This window comes from Mustela nigripes, chromosome 11 (assembly GCF_022355385.1).
Source record: "Mustela nigripes isolate SB6536 chromosome 11, MUSNIG.SB6536, whole genome shotgun sequence".
Lineage (NCBI taxonomy): Eukaryota > Metazoa > Chordata > Mammalia > Carnivora > Mustelidae > Mustela > Mustela nigripes.
Genome location: NC_081567.1, coordinates 24,791,775 through 24,811,349, shown reverse-complemented (window position 1 = coordinate 24,811,349; position 19,575 = coordinate 24,791,775). Strand labels below are relative to the sequence as shown.

The 19,575-nt window shown below is 43.2% G+C and overlaps 1 protein-coding gene across 2 annotated transcripts in view; it reads right to left on the bottom strand.

The window, feature by feature from the left end:
* Positions 1-19,575, bottom strand: part of TMC7 (transmembrane channel like 7) — a 54,892-nt gene that overhangs the window by 17,599 nt on the left and 17,718 nt on the right. For both annotated transcript variants that reach the window (XM_059415967.1, XM_059415968.1), the window contains exons 3-9: positions 19,360-19,508; positions 16,170-16,337; positions 14,016-14,098; positions 6,555-6,700; positions 4,523-4,670; positions 2,995-3,168; positions 736-893 (exon numbers count right to left, since the gene is read on the bottom strand). In XM_059415967.1, coding sequence (XP_059271950.1) covers positions 736-893; positions 2,995-3,168; positions 4,523-4,670; positions 6,555-6,700; positions 14,016-14,098; positions 16,170-16,337; positions 19,360-19,508 — 1,026 coding nt within the window. The remainder of the gene's footprint in view (positions 1-735; positions 894-2,994; positions 3,169-4,522; positions 4,671-6,554; positions 6,701-14,015; positions 14,099-16,169; positions 16,338-19,359; positions 19,509-19,575) is intronic.

The window sequence follows — 19,575 nt, the reverse complement described above, 5'->3', positions numbered from 1 at the left end:
CACTTAACAACTGAGCCACCCAGGTGCCCCTCTTTTTTTCTCTTTAAGAAACTGAGTGTTTATTTCGAATGAGAAGAGACAGTCCAACAAATTATAAGCAGTCAGCTACCGTACACCCAGTCAGTGACCTGGCAACACTTTCTCGGCCCTTACTAACCCAGCAGATGCTGCAGGTTCCTGGTCAATGCACTTGTAAGTCTCCTCCCCTCTCCTCCCAAGGCCCATGCACGGGGGCTAGCGAGGTGGGAGCATGGGGAGTTGATGCCTCCGGGAGCCGGCCACCCTTATGAAGTACAGGACAGACACCTTGGTGGGTAGGAACTCACTATATAGATATAATGTATATCCCACCCAAACACCCAGTTTCCTGGTAGGGCCGAGCCCCGGCTGCCAACAGCCCCAATAAGATACGTTTTATCAGCTGCCTTCCCTTTGCTGTCTCATTTCCTCATTTCCCTGCTGGCATACTGTCATTCCTAACATCTTCTGAGCAATCCCAGGGCCCCACCTTACGCCCTCAGCTGTCGATGTGCTAATACGTGAACCAAAAATATAATACCACTGAGTACATGCTTAAGTCAAAGAGATTTCACTGCATGAGCAAACTCTGATTCATTCATGTGGGCTGTCTGAAGGTTGTCGAGCATTCTTGGGTCAGCAGGAAAAGGGGCCGCAAGTGATTAACAAGGTCTGCCATGGGCAAGTGGTGACCTGCTTGGCATGTCTAGGCATTACCTAAGGATTGTCAGCCGGATCTCAAAGCCTGGAGAATAATCCTCATAGTGGATGATCTTGGCAAAGATCATTGGGGTGATAAAATTGGCCAGCGTGATCACAATAGAAGGCAGGTACAATATCAAAAGGTTCTCTCCAAAAACCATCTTGTCAATTTCCTATGAAGATAACAAAGGGAAGTTGTATCACATACGAAATGACCTTGAAAGAACTAACTACACGGACATCAAGTCATCATGCTATACATTTTATGTTATATGTCAACTATGTCAATAGAACCAGAAGAGAAAAAAAGAACTCTGCTATATATATTTAAATAACAAAACATATATGTCATTCAGCTTGGCCCCTAAACATGAGCCATTTTCTGGGGTCCTTGGGTCACTCAGTGGCTTAAGTGTCTGACTCTTGATTTTGGCTCAAGGAATGATCTCAAGGTCGTGAGATCAAGCCCCATGTCTGGCTACGCACTGAGCATGGAGCCTGCTTGGGAGTCTCTCTCTCTTTCTTCCTTTATCCCTCTCTCTCTCTGTTAAAAAAAAAAAAAAAAAGGAGGGGGGTGCCTGAGTGGCTCAGGTTGAGCCTCTGCCTTAAGCTCAGGTCATGATCTCAGGGTCCTGGGATGAAGGCCCACATCAGGCTCTCTGCTCAGTAGGGAACCTGCTTCCCCCTATCTCTCTGCCTACTTGTGATCTCTCTCTCTCTCTCTGTCAAATAAATAAATAAAATCTTTTAAAAAATTAAAAATTAAGGGGCGCCTGGGTGGCTCAATGGGTTAAGGCCTCTGCCTTCGGCTCAGGTCATGATCCCAGAGTCCTGGGATCAAACCTCACATCGGGCTTTCTGCTCTGTAGGGAGCCTGCTTCCTCCTCTCTCTCTGCCTGCCTCTCTGCCTACTTGTAATCTCTGTCTGTCAAATAAATAAATAAAATATTTTTTTTAAAAAATTAAAAATTAAATAAAAATAAAAATAAACACAAGTCATTTCCCTTTTTGGATGTTTGAATAGAGGAATCATGCTCTAGTATCAGAGAAAGAAAAATTAGCTCTATTGAATGAGTTAAGTTCAAGTATTAAAAAAAAATTCATACAGTCTATATTAATGGGTAATCTAAAGTATTTTCAAGGCCATAGTAGTTATTGATTTGGACTAGCCATTCTCTCCTTTCAGAGTACTAGACTATTTGGCCACATACACAGCTATCTGGGGGAAAAACTATTATTTCCTGGCCTCTCTCAGAGTGAGTTACAGCTATCTGACTAAATTCTGGCCAAAGGGATGTTAGTAGACATTTTGAGTGCAAGCACTTAAAAGGTCTTGCCCTTGAAGAAAAGGGTATACCTTCCCATCCTTCCCATTGGCTAGAATGTGGACATGCTTAACTATCTCGTACCACACAGAAGAAGGCATCCCCTAAGGATGGCAGAGCCACAAGATGGAAGGAACCTGGGTCCCTCCTCCAATGATTGATTTCATTAATCAAAGCCACCAGACCAACGTGGATTTTTAAAACCACTGCTCTTTTAGGTAAACTGGGGCCACAGGTAATCAGTAATGGAGTTGAGGAGTAAATGTAGGTAGGCAAACCTGAATTTGAGTATTGTGGATTCTAGGAGGAATTCCAAACACTCTTGTTGGATGGTCTTATAGTTTTATTAAAAGTAGAAATTGGGGGGCGCCTGGGTGGCTCAATGGGTTAAGCCGCTGCCTTCGGCTCAGGTCATGATCTCAGGGTCCTGGGATTGAGCCCCACATCAGGCTCTCTGCTCAGCAGGAAGCCAAGCCTGCTTCCCCTTCTCTCTCTGCCCATCTCTCTGCCCACTTGTGATCTCTCTCTCTGTCAAATAAATAAATAAAATCTTAAAAAAAAAAAAGTGGAAATTGGGGGCTACTGGATGGCTCAGTGGGTTAAAGGATGTGCCTTCGGCTCAGGTTGTAATCCTAGGGTGTGGAATCAAGCCCTTCCTCGGGTGCTCTGCTCAGCAAAGGGCCTGCTTCTCCCCCTTCCCCCTGCTCATGCTCTCTCTCTCGCTCGCTATCTCTCTCTCTCTCAAATAAATAAATAAAATCTTAAAAAAAAAAAAAAAGTAGAAATTGGTTACCTCTGATTTTTAGTTCTCTGTCTGAACAGTCGAACTTAGATCCTTACATATAAAACAGAAATGATGATGGTCTCTACGTCAGAGGCTGTTAACACACTTGACACACCTAATGTCCAACCAGGGTAACAGTTAAACTGACTTTCACAGAGTACTCACTTTTTTCATGTGCTCTTGTGAGAATATTGTCGCTCTATAGATTGCGTAAAAGCATGCGGCTAAAACGGCTAGAACGATACAGTTCAAAAACAGTCTCAGAGAGTAAATCCGTATGGTCTCTTCTGATGTCCTTTCTGCTATCTTCTGCCGAATTCTTTCTTCCTCGAGATCTGCCTGAGGGCCAAAGAAAACTCATCTGTGAGCACGAGGGGAAGGGATACTCAGGGGTAGAACCTGGAATTCATCATCATGGTCCATCCATCCATCTTAACCCTTAAAGGGTTAAGAAGAGGGCATACCTCTTCTTAAAGGGTTAAGACCTTCTTTAAATGTTCACATCTGCCCAGATATCTTCCCAGACCAAGCCCAACCAGCTTTCATGTTTACTAAGGCCTAAGTCAAGGTAGAATCTCCTATCTATGACTTGCAGTTAGAGGCACCTGGGTGGCTCGGTTGAGCATCTACCTTTGACTCAGGTCAGGATCTCAGGATCCTGAGATCTAGCCTCATGTAGGGCTTCCTGCTCAGCAGGGAGCCTGCCTCTCCCTCTCCCTCTGCCTCCGCCCCCACTCATGCTCCTTTCCAATAAATAAAATCTTAAAAAATATAAATAAATAAAAAGATTGCACTTAGACTTCACAGTAACTGTGAACACATAAGCAAAACCTATTCCTGGCACTACTTAACTCTAGTATGTGTCATTCCTTTGAACAAATCACACATTTGGGACGCCTGGGTGGCTCAGTTGGTTAAGCAGCTGCCTTCAGCTCAGGTCATGATCCCAGCGTCCTGGGATCGAGTCCCACATCGGGCTCCTTGCTCCACAGGGAGCCTGCTTCTCCCTCTGACTCTGCCTTCCACTCCGTCTGCCTGTGCTCGCTCTCACTCTCTCTCTCTTACAAATAAATAAATAAAATCTTAAAAAAAAAAATCACACATTTGATTTGATTCCTTCCATCTCCCTTTATTAAGCTTTTGTTATGATCATCCCCTCCTCCTATTTTTTGGTGGGTTTGTCCAAGATACTGTTTGCTCCTCTTTCTCCCCTTAAGAATCTGGAAATTCTCTTGTATTTTTCGTATGCTCCCCACTCCACCTTGTCTAGTTCTGTTTCTCCTGGTGTAAGGGATGCATGATAGGTTCTCATCAGGTGGAAAAATAGCACTAGAAGGTGGTGGGGAAGGAGGGCAAACACCACCCCCTTCCACCCACCTTCAGTGAAGGTGATCAAACCCCGGAGGTGGTTCTTCATGGAAAGTTCTGGAAGATGACACAAGGGCAGCTTGCTAAGCACTAAAGAGAGCTTGGCCTTCACCCAGGTTCTTCCACCCACCTTCAGTGAAGGTGATCAAACCCAGGAGGTGGTTCTCCATGGAAAGTTCTGGAAGATGACACAAGGGCAGCTTGCTAAGCACTAAAGAGAGCTTGGCCTTCACCCAGGTTCTCTGCCAGGTGCAACCCCCATAGCTTTCCCAGGCGTGACTTCACTGGCAAGGAACCAGCTGAGAGAAAACCCAGCAGCACTCACTCGGAGCTCATACCGCAGGCTACTGTGCTTCAGGTCCGCCATGCTGCGGTTGGTGATGCAGAAGTCCCAGCCGGCAAAGATCTTGTTGCAGTAACTCTGGAAGTGCTCCTCACTCCGGATCAGGTTGATTTTGAATCCTTCCACCGACCTGACCCCAAAACACGATGACCCTTCTTAGAAGAACAACAGTGAAACACGGACCTGTGGATTGGCTTTGCTGACAACATAAAGTTACGCATGGCTGTTTTCCACTCATTTTCACAGGGACAAGTTTTGGACCATGCCACGTACATGGGGCAGCTAACCAGGTAGCTCATTGTGAAAAAGAATCTCATCTATCCAAGGGCTTCTCTCATAGTTGGAATAAAATCCAAACTCTTGACCACAGCCTAGAGATCCTGCACTATGCCATCCTCCCATACGGCCATGCTGCTGCGACTACCATGGCTTTTTTCCCTTTCTAAAAACTCACAAACAGGGCGCCTAGGTGGCTCAGTGGGTTAAAGCCTCTGCCTTTGGCTCAGGTCATGATCCCAGGGTCCTGGGATCAAGCCCTGCATTGGGCTCTCTGCTCACCATGGAGCCTGCTTCCTCCTCTCTCTCTCTCTGCCTGCCTCTCTGCCTACTTGTAACCTCTGTCTGTCAAATAAATAAATAAATAAATAAATAAATAACTCTTTAAAAAAAAAAAAACTCACAAACTTCTCTGGCCACAGGGCCTTTATACTTACAGGACCCCTCTAAGAACTCCTCAGAGAGTTCTTCCCCTGCCTCTTCCGATGGCTGCTTCTTTCTCATCATTTGGGTTTAAGCTCAAACATCCCTTCCAAAGATTCCTCACCATGCCCTCTAAAGTTCTGACCCCACTTCAGCTTAGTCTACTTAGTCTATTTTCTTCATGGCAATGACCCTAATAGGCAATTATTATGGGTTTACTGCTTGTAGCCCGTTAACTTGACTACATTTTAAACTCCTTGAGGGCAGGTAATGGGTGGTCTTGCCACATTTATATCTGGAATGTCTGGACTGTAATACGACCACTAGAAATGAATGAATTGATTACTTAAATCATAAAATAACCCAATATTTAGAGAGCAAGCACCTGTTCAGGTCAGATGCCACACTGTTGCACACTTTGTAATTTTAATTCATTTAACTAACTAAAATTTAAATTAAAAGTTTAAATTTTTAATTAATATTCCTTGCTATTCACTTCTTGGGAACTGGCATCTCCCACTGAAGCACCTGTCTACCGTGGAAAATGTGAGGTTCTCATACCATCTGGACCAACTGCCTTTAGTTAAAGGGTCAGAGTTGGGTATCTGAGTGAAGAGCCAAGAAGCCTCTTAAAAAGGATTTCTGAACCTGTGACCTTCGGAGTCCACATAAGAAAGCCACCACCAGGGGCGCCTGGGGGGCTCAGTGGGTTAAGCCTCTGCTTTCGGCTCTGGTGGTCATGGTCTCATGGTCTCAGGGTCCTGGGATACAGCCCCGAGTTGGGCGCTCTGCTCAGCGGGGAGCCTCCTCCCCGCACCCCCCGCCTGCCTCTCTGCCTACTTGTGATCTCTCTCTCTCTCTTTCAAATAAATAAAATCTTTAAAAAAAAAAGGAAAGCAAGCAAGCAAGCAAGCCACCACCAGAAGAATCACCAGAGATGAGAGAACCCTTGCTTTTGGTTGTTTGGAAGACATAATCATATCCTTCCCTTTCATCCAGTTTGTCAGAGTTGGATTTCTGCCATTTACAACCCAAAAAAGACCTGATTAGCAACCATACTAGATCAGAGATAAGGTTACATTACAGTGCTGGCAAACGTGAGCAATGATGATTTGAGTGCTGTTCCAGCTACCAAATCTTGCCTCTGTTACCTCTAAGTCTCCTTGGCATACAACATACTCACAAACTTTTTTCCCATATCCCTGGAATGGGACTCTGAACTCTGCTCATCCCTTGGGCAATGGCTCCCAGACCGCGAATAAACTCAACCATCAACAGTAATTCCAAAAGAACACAATGGCCTGATAAATTTTACCTTTTTACTATCCAAAGAAGGCTCAGGGCCAGGTAGGCAATTGTGCTTAATAAATAAGCCAGGGGCAGATCATAGGTGAAGTTGTGAAATTTCACTCCATCAATGGTGTAATGTCCATAAAAGAGGCAGGTCTCCTCCAAGAAACCCTGAAACAAAGCCAAAGGCATGAGGTCACACTGGTTATGCTCACTGCAGGGAACCGGGAGACCAGTCTCTGCCTCAAGGAACCCACGTTTTAGTGTCATAGTTCATCCCTGAATTCCCAGACACTGGAACAATCCTACAGTTATAAGGACTGCTCAGCTAGTGTCTGGGGAACAAAGCATTGATAAAACCCCAAGCATTAAAAATACAGAGGTGGGGTGCCTGGGTGGCTCAGTGGGTTAAGCCTCTGCCTTCAGCTCAGTTCATGATCTCAGAGTCCTGGGATCGAGCCCCGCATCAGACTCTCTGCTCAGCGGGGAGCCTGCTTCCCCCCATCTCTCTCTGCCTGCCTCTCTGTCTACTTGTGATATCTCTGTCAAATAAAAAATGAAGTTTAAAAAAAAATACAGAGGTGTATGATCCAAAAATGAAATTAAGAAAATAATTCCATGTGCAACAGCAGCAGAAAGGGTAACATACTTAGGAATAGATTTAACAAATGAAGTATAAATCTTACATGTTTAAGACTAGAAAACATTGTATAAAATATTAAAAATCTAGGGGCGCCTGGGTGGCTCAGTTGTTAAGCAACTGCCTTCGGCTCAGGTGATGCAGCTGGGCTCCCTGCTCAGCTGGAAGCCTGCTTCTTCCTCTCCCACTCCCCTTGCTTGTGTTCCCTTTCTTGTTGTCCCTCTGTCAAATAAATATATAAAATCTTAAAAAAAAATTAAAGATCTTAAAATTAAAGGGGCACCTGGATGGCTCAGTCAGTTAAGCATTAGACTCTTAATTTTAGCTCAGGTCATGATCTCAGGGTCATGAGATTGAGCCCTGCATGTGGCTCTGTGTTCAGCATGGAGTCTGCTTGTCCTTCTCCTCCTGCTCCTCTCCCTGTCTCTCCCTCTCTCTGAAAGAAATAAAATCTTTAAAAAAAATTAAGATCTAAGTAAATGGAAAGCATACCATGTTCATGGACCAGGAAATTCACAGCAATCTCCAAACTCATCTACAGATTCAACACAAACCTATCAGAATCCCTGGTGTCTTCTTTGTAGAAATTTACTAGCTAATCCTAAAATGAACGTGAAACTGCAAGGGACCTGGAATAGCCAAAACAATCTTGAAAAAGGGGGCACCTGGGTGGCTTAGTGGGTTAAAGCCTCTGCCTTTGGCTCATGTCATAATCCCAGGGTCCTGGGATTGAGCCCTGCATCAGGCTCTCTGCTCAGCAGGGAGCCTGCTTCCCTTTCTCTCTCTCTGCCTGCCTGTCTGCCTACTTGTGATCTCTGTCAAATAAATAAATAAAATCTTTAATTAAAAAAAAAAAAGAAAGAAATGGTGCTGCTGGTGTTGTACATAAACCATGAATCTTGGAACACCACATCAAAAACTAATGATGTATTTTATAGTGACTAACATAACACAATTAAAAAAAAGAAAAGAAATGGTGCTGAGACAGCTGGATAGCACATGAGAGAGAAAGAAAGAAAGAAAGATCAATCCTGGAGTCCTGGGATCGAGTCCCGCATCAGGCTCCCTGCTTGGCAGGGAGTCTGCTTCTCCCTCTGACCCCCCTTCTCCTCATGCTCTCTCTCTCTCTCAAATAAATAAATTAAAAAAAAAAAAAAAAGAAAGAGAAGTTGAACCCCTACTTTATCCCATATGTCAGAATTAACTTATGGATCAAAGACTTAAATGCAAGAGCCAAAACTAGAAAACTCTTAGAAGAAAACAGAGGACCAAAGTCTTTATGACTTTAAATTTGTTCATGAAATCTTAGATGATGAGCACCAAAAGCCCAAGCAACGAAAGGAAAATAAAAAGGACTTCATCAAAATTACAGATTTGGGGGTGCGTGTGTGGCTTAGTCAGTTGACCATCTGCCTTTGGCTCAGGTTGTGATCCCGGTGTCCTAGAATGGAGCCTTGCATCAGGCTCCCTGCTCAGCAGGAGGCCTGCTTCTCCCCCTCCCTCTGCCTCCTGCTCTGCCTACTTGTGCTCTCTCTCTATCACTCAGTCAAATAAATAAATCAAATCTTAAAAAAAAAATTACAAATTTTATGGGGTACATGGGTGGCTCAGTCATTAAGCATATGCCTTCTGCTCAGGCCATGATCCCAGGGTCACAGGAGAAAGCCCCACATTGGGCTTCCGCTCAGCGGGAAGCCTGCTTCTCCCTCTCCCTCTCCCCCTGTTTGTGTTCCCTCTCTCGCTGTGTCTATCTCTATCAAATAAATTAATTAATTAAGTTAAATAAATTTAAAAAATAAAAACTTTTGTGCTTCCAAGGACACAATAAAAAATCTGTAAAGACAATCCAGAGAATAGAAGAAAATACTTGTAAATCATGTATTTGATAAGGCACTTGTATCTACAATATATAAAGAACTCTTGGGTGCCTGGCTTGCTCAGTTGGTAGAACATGCAACTCTCGATCTTGAGGTTTTAAGTTTGAGCCCCACCTGGATGTAGAAATTACTTTAAAATAGAATCTTTAAAAAAAAAAAAAAGAACTCTTAAAACTCAACAATAAAAAGACATAATCCAGTTTAAAAATGGGAAGGGGGGGCGCCTGGGTGGCTCAGTGGGTTAAAGCCTCCGCCTTCGGATCAGGTCATGATCCCAGGGTCGTGGGATCGAGACCCACGTCGGGATCTCTGCTCATTGGGGAGCCTGCTTCCTTCTCTCTCTCTCTCTCTCTCTGCCTGCGTCTCTGCCTACTTGTGATCTCTCTCTCTCTCTCTCTGTCAAATAAATAAATAAATAAAATCTTTAAAAATAAATAAATAAAAATAAAAATGGGAACAGGGGGCGCCTGGGTGGCTCAGTCGTTAAGCATCTGCCTTCAGCTCAGGTCATGATTCCAGAGTTCTGGGATTGAGCCCCACATCGGGCTCCCTGCTCAGCAGGAAGCCTACTTTTCCCTCTCCCACTCCCCCTGCTTGTGTTCCTACTCTCTCTGTGTCTCTGTCAAATAAATAAATAAAATCTTTAAAAAAAAATGGAAAGAGGATCCAAATAGACATTTATTCAAAGAAGATACACCATGGGGGTGCCTGGGTGGCTCAGTTGCTTAAGTGTCTGACTCTTGATTCCTGCTCAGGTCACGATCTCAGGGTGGTGAGATCGAGCCCTACGTTGGGCTCCACGCTTAGCACAGAATCTGCTTGAGACTCTCTCTTCCTCTCCCTAGGCCCCTCCCCCACTTATATGAGGGCTCTTTCTCTCAATAAAAAAATAAAATCTTTAAAAGAAGGTACATAATGGTCAATAAACACATGAAAAGATAGATGCTCAACCCCATTACTCATTAGGGAAATGCAAATCAAAACCACAAAGATGCTCCACTTCATACAAACTACACTGGCTATAATCAAAAAGTCAAGTAAATACCAAGTATTGACAAGAATGTTGGAGACATCAGAACCCTCACACACTGCAGGTGAGAATGTAAAATGGTGCCACCACTTGGGAGAAGTTGGGCAATTCCTCAAAAAGTTATACAAGGGGTCACCATCTGACCTAGGATTCCACTCCTAGATATATACCCTGAAGAATTAAAAAGATCTGTCCCCAACAAAAACCTCACCCATTAACGTCCATAAGCAGCATTATTCATAATAGCCAAAAAGGTGTAAACCACCCAAATGTCCATCATGAATGGACAAACAAAATGCAGTATATCTGCACAATGGAATCTTTTTCTGCCAGAACAAGTAATGAAAGATTGATACGATGTCACACATGGATGAACCTTAAAAACATGCTAAGTGAAAGCAGCCTGAGATAAAAGACCATGTACTAGAGGATTCAGTGTTGATGAAATGTCCGGAACAAGCATTTCGTAGACAGAAAGTAGATTCATGGTTGCTTAGGGCCGGTTAGAAGGACTGGAAGGCGATATGGAAAAGGCGATGGAATTATTTTAAGGCAATGGAATTATTCTAAGATTGACAGGTGGTGACAGCACCTATACACTAAAAGAAAATTGAATTGTACACTTTAAATGAGAGAACTGTATGCTATGTGAATTATCTCAATAAAGCTGTTACCAAAACCAAACCAAACCAAACCAAAAAAACCCAAAGGTGCCCTATGTGAAAATATAGAACAGAAAAGTTCCTGACTCCTTAGGGTGGAAATAACTGAACACACCACACGTCTCCTTGGACAGTGGGAAAATTCTAGGAGAGTGGGAAGACAGTATATCAAGAAAGTAGAAATAGTATATACATAGTACAGAGATGTTCAGTATAGTGTTGTTTATAAAGGGGTAACATGAAAGCAACAGAGGACTTGCAAGACCATGAAAAAGCCATATTATAAAATATGAAGCAACACCATAAGAAGTAAGTACACGAGAAAGGTCAAGAAGGCTATGAGCCAGTATGGCCTCTGGGAGAGGTATTTTTATCTTTCATTCAATAAATTCTTAAATTCATAAATTTTTTAAATGATTTTATTTATTTTATTTGTAGACAGAGATCATAAGTAGGCAGACAGGCAGGCAGAGAGGTGGGGCGGGGGGGAAGCAGGCTTCCTGCTGAACAGAGAGCCTGATGTGGGGCTCGATCCCAGGACCCTGGGATCATGACCCGAGCCGAAGGCAGAGGCTTAACCCACTGAGCCACCCAGGTGCCCCTCATAAATATTTTTTATGATAACCATATATTCTTATATTGAATATTAAAGTGTTTTTTTTTTTTCCTTAGGAGAAAAGTGTAGGAATAGAAGACTCCACCTAATTTTTCTAAGGGCTGGGGACACAGGCCATAAAAACTTGCCCAACTACAGGAAACCTGTTTCTATTGCCCCAGGTTGATATCAGGCTGTCATTGATATGTCCCTCCAAATAATGAAATATGATAGGGCAACGATCCAGTGGGCCTGGAAAATAATCTTTCTGATTTGATTATGAGCTCAACTGTTTTCAGCAAAGACAAGCCAGTGTCTAAAGATTCATTCATTCATTCATGAGAGAGCGAGAGAGCATGCTCCAGAAGAGAGTAGGCGGGACAGAGAGCAGGCAGTGGGGAAGGACACGGAGAAGCTGAGCAGGGAGCCTGATGTGGGACTCGGTTCCACAACCCCAGGATCATAACCTGAGCCAAAGGCAGACCTTAGCCAAACGAGCCACCCAGGCGCCCCGACAAGCCAGTGTTTAACCTCTCTGACCAACTCTTCTGTCATCACATACAGTCTATGGAACATTTATTAAGTGCATCTATCAAGGGTCCTACAATTTTTCCTATAAGGAAGGAGGTTATACTGTGTGGAGATCCACAAAGAGAAACTTCTCTTGTGGAACGTCATCTGCACAAACAGGCCCAACAGTAGTTCTGGGACTCCAATCCCACTTTGCTTTCACTAGTGACCTTGGGTTAGTCCCTGAATTTCTTTCTTCCTTACATGTTTTAGACAGCTGATTCCATTTCATCTTTTGCATGGTGGACATTTTAATAATCACCTAACAGTCCCTTCTCATTGCTCCAAGGAAAATATGAGCTCAGAGATGTAAAAACTGCTTTTTCAAAATCAAATGCAGTGGACAGACTCAAAGCTTTTTACGTTTCGAAAAGTGGACGCTCAATGACATGGCATTTTAAGACCAGTAACTTTCAGAAAGATTTATTTTATTTTATTTTTTAAGATTTTTTATTTTATTCATTTGACAGACAGAAATCACAAGTAGGCAGAGAGGCAGGCAGAGAGAGAGGAAGCAGGCTCCCTGCAGAGCATAAAGCCCTATGTGGGGCTCGATCCCAGGACCCTGGGACCATGACCTGAGCCAAAGGCAGAGGCTTTAACCCACTGAGCCACCCAGGCACCCCAAAGATTTATTTTATATATTTGTATTTTTTTTTTAAATCTAAAGGAGTGGTTCTTCTTCCTCTTCTTCTTTTTTTTTTTTTTTAAATAGGCTCTGTACCTCCCATGGGGCTCAAACTTCTTGCCCTGGGATCAAGAGTCACATGCTCTCCCCACCGAGCCAGCTAGGTGCCCCTCAAAAGGAGTGGTGGTGGGTTTTTTTGTTTTTGTTTTTTTTTTTTTAAGATTTTATTTATTTGACAGATAGAGAGCACAAGTAAGCAGAGCAGAAGGCAGAGAGAGAGAGAGGGAGGCAGGCTCCCTTGCGAGCAGAGAGCCCAATGTGGGACTTGATTCCAGGGCCCTGGAATCATGACCTGAGCCAAAGGCAGCCACTTAACCCACTGAGTCACCCAGGTGCCCCTGGAGACATTTTTGATTTGTCACAACTGTGGCTGCTACGGGCATCTAGTAAACAGAGGTCAAGGACACTGAACTTCCTATCGTGTAAAGGAAAGGCCCCCACAACAAAGCAGTGTTGGTTCCCAAACATCAGCAGTGCTGAGGTTGAGGGAAAACCGGTCTAGAAGGCAGACACGGCCACTTTTCATAGCTACAACCTTATTTCCTGAAAAAAAGAGGGTTATACAAATGGATGCACACACAAAAAATCAATTTTTAGAAGAAAGAAGATAAAAAAAAAAAAAAAACAACTCTTGGAACTACGATAGGAAGGATGAACTTAGTTCCACTTCAGAGCAAGGCTTTAACAAACTGGGGTGACTTTGGATTTGGGGGAATGTATATGGACATGTACGCATGTGGTGTGCACACACACACGAGCATATATATGTCTGATGCATCTCTCTGTGTGTGACTACTGGGAGGCAGAGGTGTGGCTTTCAGCGGGGTGGTCTGGGACCCTACCATGTAAGGCTTTACAGTGTCTGAGAAATTAAATAGATTCTATCTGGGGGGATTTTCACTGATACTTCTGTCTTTGGGGGAGACTCAGTATTTTGTTACAAGTCAGTCCAAAGGGGGCTAGGACTAGGGAATGGCCAGTGGCTGAAAGTGACAAAGCCTGTTTTCTCTATGTTCTAGCCATGGGTAGGGGAACATTATCATTGCTGATGAAGTCCCTGCAAATCCTGTTTCTTTTACTCATATTTGTGTCAAATCCTGTGCCTGGCTCTCACTGCAGACAATCAGGAATCTGATCTTTAAAATAACCTACTTTCAGGGTGCCTGGGTGGCTCAGTGGGTTAAGCCTCTGCCTTCGGCTCAGGTCATGATCTCAGGGTCCTGGGATTGAGCCCAACGTCAGGCTCTTTTCTTGGTGGGGAGCCTGCTTCCTCCTCTCTCTGCCTGCCTCTCTGCCTACTTGTGATCTCTCTGTCAAATAAATGAATAAATAAAATCTTTTTAAAAAATTAAAAAAATAAAAAATAAAATAACCTACTTTCAGTCTATTGAGGGTCCAAATACAGAATTATGTTAAATACTTACCGTGCCAGAGAGCAAGTCTATGACATAACTATAAAAGTATATGAGTCCAGAGCTACTTATTGGATATATGGTGCACTGAACATCTGTAAAAAACAAAAACAAGATCAGTGGAAAAGAGGTTTACAGTTTCCACAACGTGTCTATCATAAATTGTATATATAGGCCTGCACATGTATGTTCCTTTAGAGATGTCACATATAATCATGTTTGGATGTTTGTGAATTTGTGGTTTTCTGTTTGTAGTGCAAACCCCAATATACCAAGTATAGCACCATTTTCTCCCCTCCCTACACACCTGTTGATATATGTTTTTTCCTATATACTTTTTTCTATATACTTTGTATATACTATTTGTACATATTTTTTTTCTATATACTTTGTATGTAGGTCCACTTACATACAGTGCACATTACATACAGTGGAATCATTGCGATTGCGATTGTGATCACAATCATTGTGATTCCACTGTATGGACAACCAATTTTTTTTAATAAACAATTTTTTTAATTAAGAAAAAGTAGCATGGAAACAATCCAGGTGAAGGAAAACCAATTTTAAAAAGATCTTGGGGCGACTGGGTGGCTCAGTGGGTTAAGCCTCTGCCTTCGGCTCCGGTCATGATCTCACGGTCTTGAGATGGAGCCCTGCTTCGGGCTTTTTGTTCAGCAAGGAGCCTGCTTCCCCCTCTCTCTCTGCCTGCCTCTCTGTCTACTTGTGATCTCTCTCTCTGTCAAATAAACAAATAAATCTTAAAAAAAAAAAAAAAAGATCTGTACGTGTGTGTAAATAAACACACAGCTTCATTAAAACAACCTATGCATTTACATATGCACAAATAACTAAGAAATTATCTGAATGTCAATTTTAATGACACTACCTTATCCTTGAACGGCTCATTCATCAACGGCTCATTTTCCTGTATCAGTGAGCTACTGCTTCGTAACAAAGAACCACCAAGTCTCAGTGAACAAGTCTCCATCAGCTTTCTCATTCATGGAGCTGCAACTTAAGTTCATTGAGTTGATGCAGGCTGAGCTAGGATGGAACCCAGGCTTCCACATGGGCTCAGGTCTGCACCATATGACTTCATTCTGGGGCCCAGGCTGAGGCAATGGTTATCTGAGCAATGCTCTTCTCATAGGCAAGCCAACCACAGAAGACATTTCAAGCGAATACTCCACTGGACAAAATCAGCCACATGGCCAAGTGCAATACCAATGGGACAGAAACTATTCTCTCCCCACAGTGGGAGGCCCTACAAATCACAATTACAGGGGAGTGAAAAATTGAGGAAAATAACCCAATCTACCACCCCTTCTCTGGGCTTTAGTTTCCCCTTTGTTAAAGAAGGGAGTAGAACCAGTTCTGTCTGCCAAGGCCAATTCCAGTTCTGCCGTTTTATAATTCTCACTGAAGTCAGGCTCTGACTCCACTTGCCTACTTCTGGCCCCCAGCGCGGAGCTTCATACCTAGAGGGGAAACAGTAATGTCTGTAGAATGACAAAGACTCTCCGTGCTTTTGTTTGAAAACACAGGATGCCCCAAAGATGAGCCTTATGTTGATTATTCAATAAGAAAACACAGGTCCAGCACTTGGTGTAACATCTGGCACATGACTGGTGGAGGCCTGAGTGTCCCCATTACCAGACAAAAAAGTCTCAACGTAAAGTTACAGGAGTAGGTTATATCATGTTTGCTAAATTTTCCTTTTAGCTTGCAGTGCTTTCCTGATTTCAGCAAATGACTTGCTGAAATCAGGACTGGCCAAGTGACTTGCTTTGGGTAATGAGATGCAGCAGAAATGAAAAGTGTCATTTCCAGGCAGTAGCTTTAAGAGATGTTTGCCATTGGTTCCTTTTCCTTTGGACATAGTGACCATCAGTGGTCCAGAGAGAGGCTGCTCCATCAGCTTGGGCTCCAGAGTGAAGATAATACAGAACAAAGCCACCGCCCAATAGTACCGGGGTGAGAAAGAACCTTTTGTGGTTATTAGGTGCTGAGAGTTACGGAATCACTTGTTTCTGCAGCATACCCAAGCCCATCCTAACGTAGGCACCAACAACTTAGAATACAAAGATTCCCAGAGAAGGAAGCTGTGTAGACAGGTACACAGCCACAAGAACATTCTCACAGCAAACCAGGGCTTAGACTCACCTGTGTCTTCGGACGGAATGAGCACGAAGGTGCTGTTGGTGATGTTGTATTTGGTGAGCAAGACTGGGAGCAAAACCAGCATAAAGATGATCAGAAATATCACCAAATTCAGCAACACCAGAAACCGCAAGAAGGAGAAATAGGACTGAATCCCAGTGCCAAATTTCCCTGGAAAAAAGAAATCCAGACATCACTGATCAGGACTATTGACCCACATGCATTACCCACAGTAGAACCAATCAGCCGAAAAGCAATATTTCGAGTAATATTGATGGGAGAGTAAAGAAGTATTTTGGTTTTCTACCGTTGGTTTTAAGGTTCTCCCTCTTTCTAAATCTACCCTTGACCTTGAATTAACTACTTGACAATGTTGAGGCAGGACTCAATATCTATCTTTTCTTATATGAATATCTAATTGACTCAATGCCATTTTACTGAAAAGGCTACACTTTCCCCAGTGGATTAAGTGAGTGCTTTTGCAACGAACCATAAATGTATGACTCCAAATAAAATAAAATAAAATACAATAAAATAAAAGTATGAATAAAATAAAATAAAATAAATGTATGAATCCATTCCTGAATTCTGACCAGCCATGCACTGAACAAAAACCTCCAGGAAGGCCACCACTAACCAAAAAAGGAAGCTGGGTATAGTGGCTGAACCCCTGGGCTGGGAAGCTTGGATCGGCCTGGATCAAATCCTTCAAATCCTGGGTCTGCCTCATCTTAGCTGAGTGGACTTGGATAAGTATTTTAACCTCCCTGAGCCATGCAAATGATGCCTACAGGGAATGCTCTTATGAGGATTAACTAAGCCCATCCAAGGAAAATGTTCAACACAATGCACGGCTCACAGAAAAAGGTCAGTCAGGGTTAGCTTTTATTATTTGGCTCCAACTGTGATGCTATACTTAGATCTTAGAAAAAGTACAACCAGACGATTAAGTTTTAAGTGAGCCCACGAAGCCCCTGGTGATAGAGTTTACATTCCCCAAAGAAAACAACAATTGAAAAAGGTACTTCATTGAGTAAGTTACCAAGAGTATTTTATAGGTCTTAAAATAGTAATAATGACAGCATTTCTTCCATTCATCCTGCCACATTCCCTATGAACTTGACAAAATTCCTACATTAGCAGATTTGAGGAGTTGTTTGTAAATCGTTTTTGCTTTACGGTAGAAACTATGTCATCCTAAGAGGTATTTTCACCCTGGCTCTGCTATGTCACCCAAGTGTTTCAATGTTTTCCCCTAATTTTTTATTTTGGCGCAACTTCCAGTTTTTGTATACTTGCTATGGACTGAATTTTATCTCACCCCTCCAACCCCCACCCCTTCGCCCTACGGTGAAGCCCTACCCCCTAATGTGATGGTATTTCAAGGTGGGGCCTTCGGGAGGTGATTAGGTTTAGATGAGGTTGTAAGAGTGGGTCTCCATGATGGGGTTTAGTGGCCTTACAAGAGGGATCAGAACTTTCTCTCTCTCTCTTTCTCCTTCTCTTTCTCCAAGAGCACACAAAGATGAAGTCATGTAACGGTCATGTAAAGACACGGTGAGAAGGAAGCCTGGTCTTGAACTTCCAGTCTCCAGCATTTTGGGGCACCTGGGTGGCTCAGTCAGTTAACTGTCTGCCTTTAGCTCAGCTCATGATCCCAAGCTCTGCATGGGGTGAGGGGCAATCAGCAGGGAGTTTGCTTCTTCCTTTCCCTCTCGCTCTCACCTTCTGCCGCTCATGCTAAAATCTTTAAAAAAAAAAAAAAAAATTCTGTTGTTGAGGTCACCCTGTCTATGGTATTTTGTTACAGCAGCCAGAGCTGACTGACCATACTACAACCCAATCCTTACCCATGTGGAAAAGTAGGGATCTTCAATATTTTTAGGGCCATGGGTACTTTTAGCAGTCTGGCAACGCCTAACGAACCCCATCTCAGAATAACATTTTATTTTTTTTTTTCTTAAAGATTTTATTTATTTACTTGAGAGAGAGACAGTGAGAGAGAGCATGAACGAGGAGGTCAGAGAGAGAAGCAGACTCCCCATGGAGCTGGGAGCCCGATGCGGGACTCGATCCCAGGACTCCAGGATCATGACTTGAGCCGAAGGCAGTCGTCCAACCAACTGAGCCACCCAGGCGTCCCCAGAATAACATTTTAAATGCACTAAGTAGGGGCGCCCTGGGTGGCTCAGTGGGTTAAAGCCTCTGCCTTCGGCTCAGGTCATGATTCCAGGGTCCTGGGATCAGGCCCCGCATTGGGCTCTCTGCTCAGTGGGGATCCTACTTCCCTTCCTCTCTCTCTGTCTACCTCTCTGCCTATTTGTGATCTCTGTCAAATAAATAAATAAAATCTTTTAAAATAAATAAATGCACCAAATACTATATGTTAACAAACTAGAATTTAAATTAAAAATTGGAAAAAATTGGGGTGTCTGGGTGGCTCGGTGGGTTAAAGCCTCTGCCTTCAGCTCAGGTCACGATCCCAGGGTCCTGGGATTGAGCCCTGCATCAGGCTCTCTGCTCAACAGGGAGCCTGCCTCCCCCTCTCTCTCTGCCTACTTGTGATTTCTGTCTGTCAAATAAATAAAAAATCATTTTAAAAAATTGGAAAAAGTAAATGGAATCATATATTTTGCATATATATATGACAAATAAAATAAATATAACAAATAAAATACAAAATGAAATAATAAATGTACCAAATATAGGGGCACCTGGCTGGCTCCGTCAGTAGAACATGGGACTCTTGATCTCAGGGTTGTAAGACTGAACCCCATGTTGGGTGAATAGATTAGTTTAAAAAAAAAATAAACTCTTAAAAATAAATACAAATGGGCATACAGTTATAATACTAAAAACCAAATTTGTGCTAGAATAATACATGAGCATCTTTATTAGCACATTAAATAATAAGACCTAGTGGCTGATCTTGCAGATTCACTGCTGCAATTTCAAAGCAGTGATGAGCATGAGTGATATTCCAAGATAATACAACCAGAAGGGAAAGGAAAATAACTGATTTTCCTGGGGACGAAGACACAGGTTCTGCTAATCCTAACGGGTGCCATTGCTCCCATTCATCATGGAAGGAAGTGCCAAATTTCATCTAGAGGTTAGAGAAAATATAGCTGTACTTTCCCCCAGGCACAGGGGTCTCCTGCAGAGGAGCACGTGCAGAGAGGGGGTTTAGTACCTTCTATGCTTCGAATGTCCTCCCGCCACAGCTCCAGGTGGGTGGTCATCTCACGAGCCTTCCCTATGAACCTCTTCCAAGACTTGCTGCTGTACCGTTTCCACTGGTCCCACTCAGATAAATACTTCATTTGGGTCTCCTGAATGTTCCTGCGTTAAAAAACAATATGACAGGGGTGCCTGGGTGGCTCAGTGGGTTAAAGCCTCTGCCCTCAGC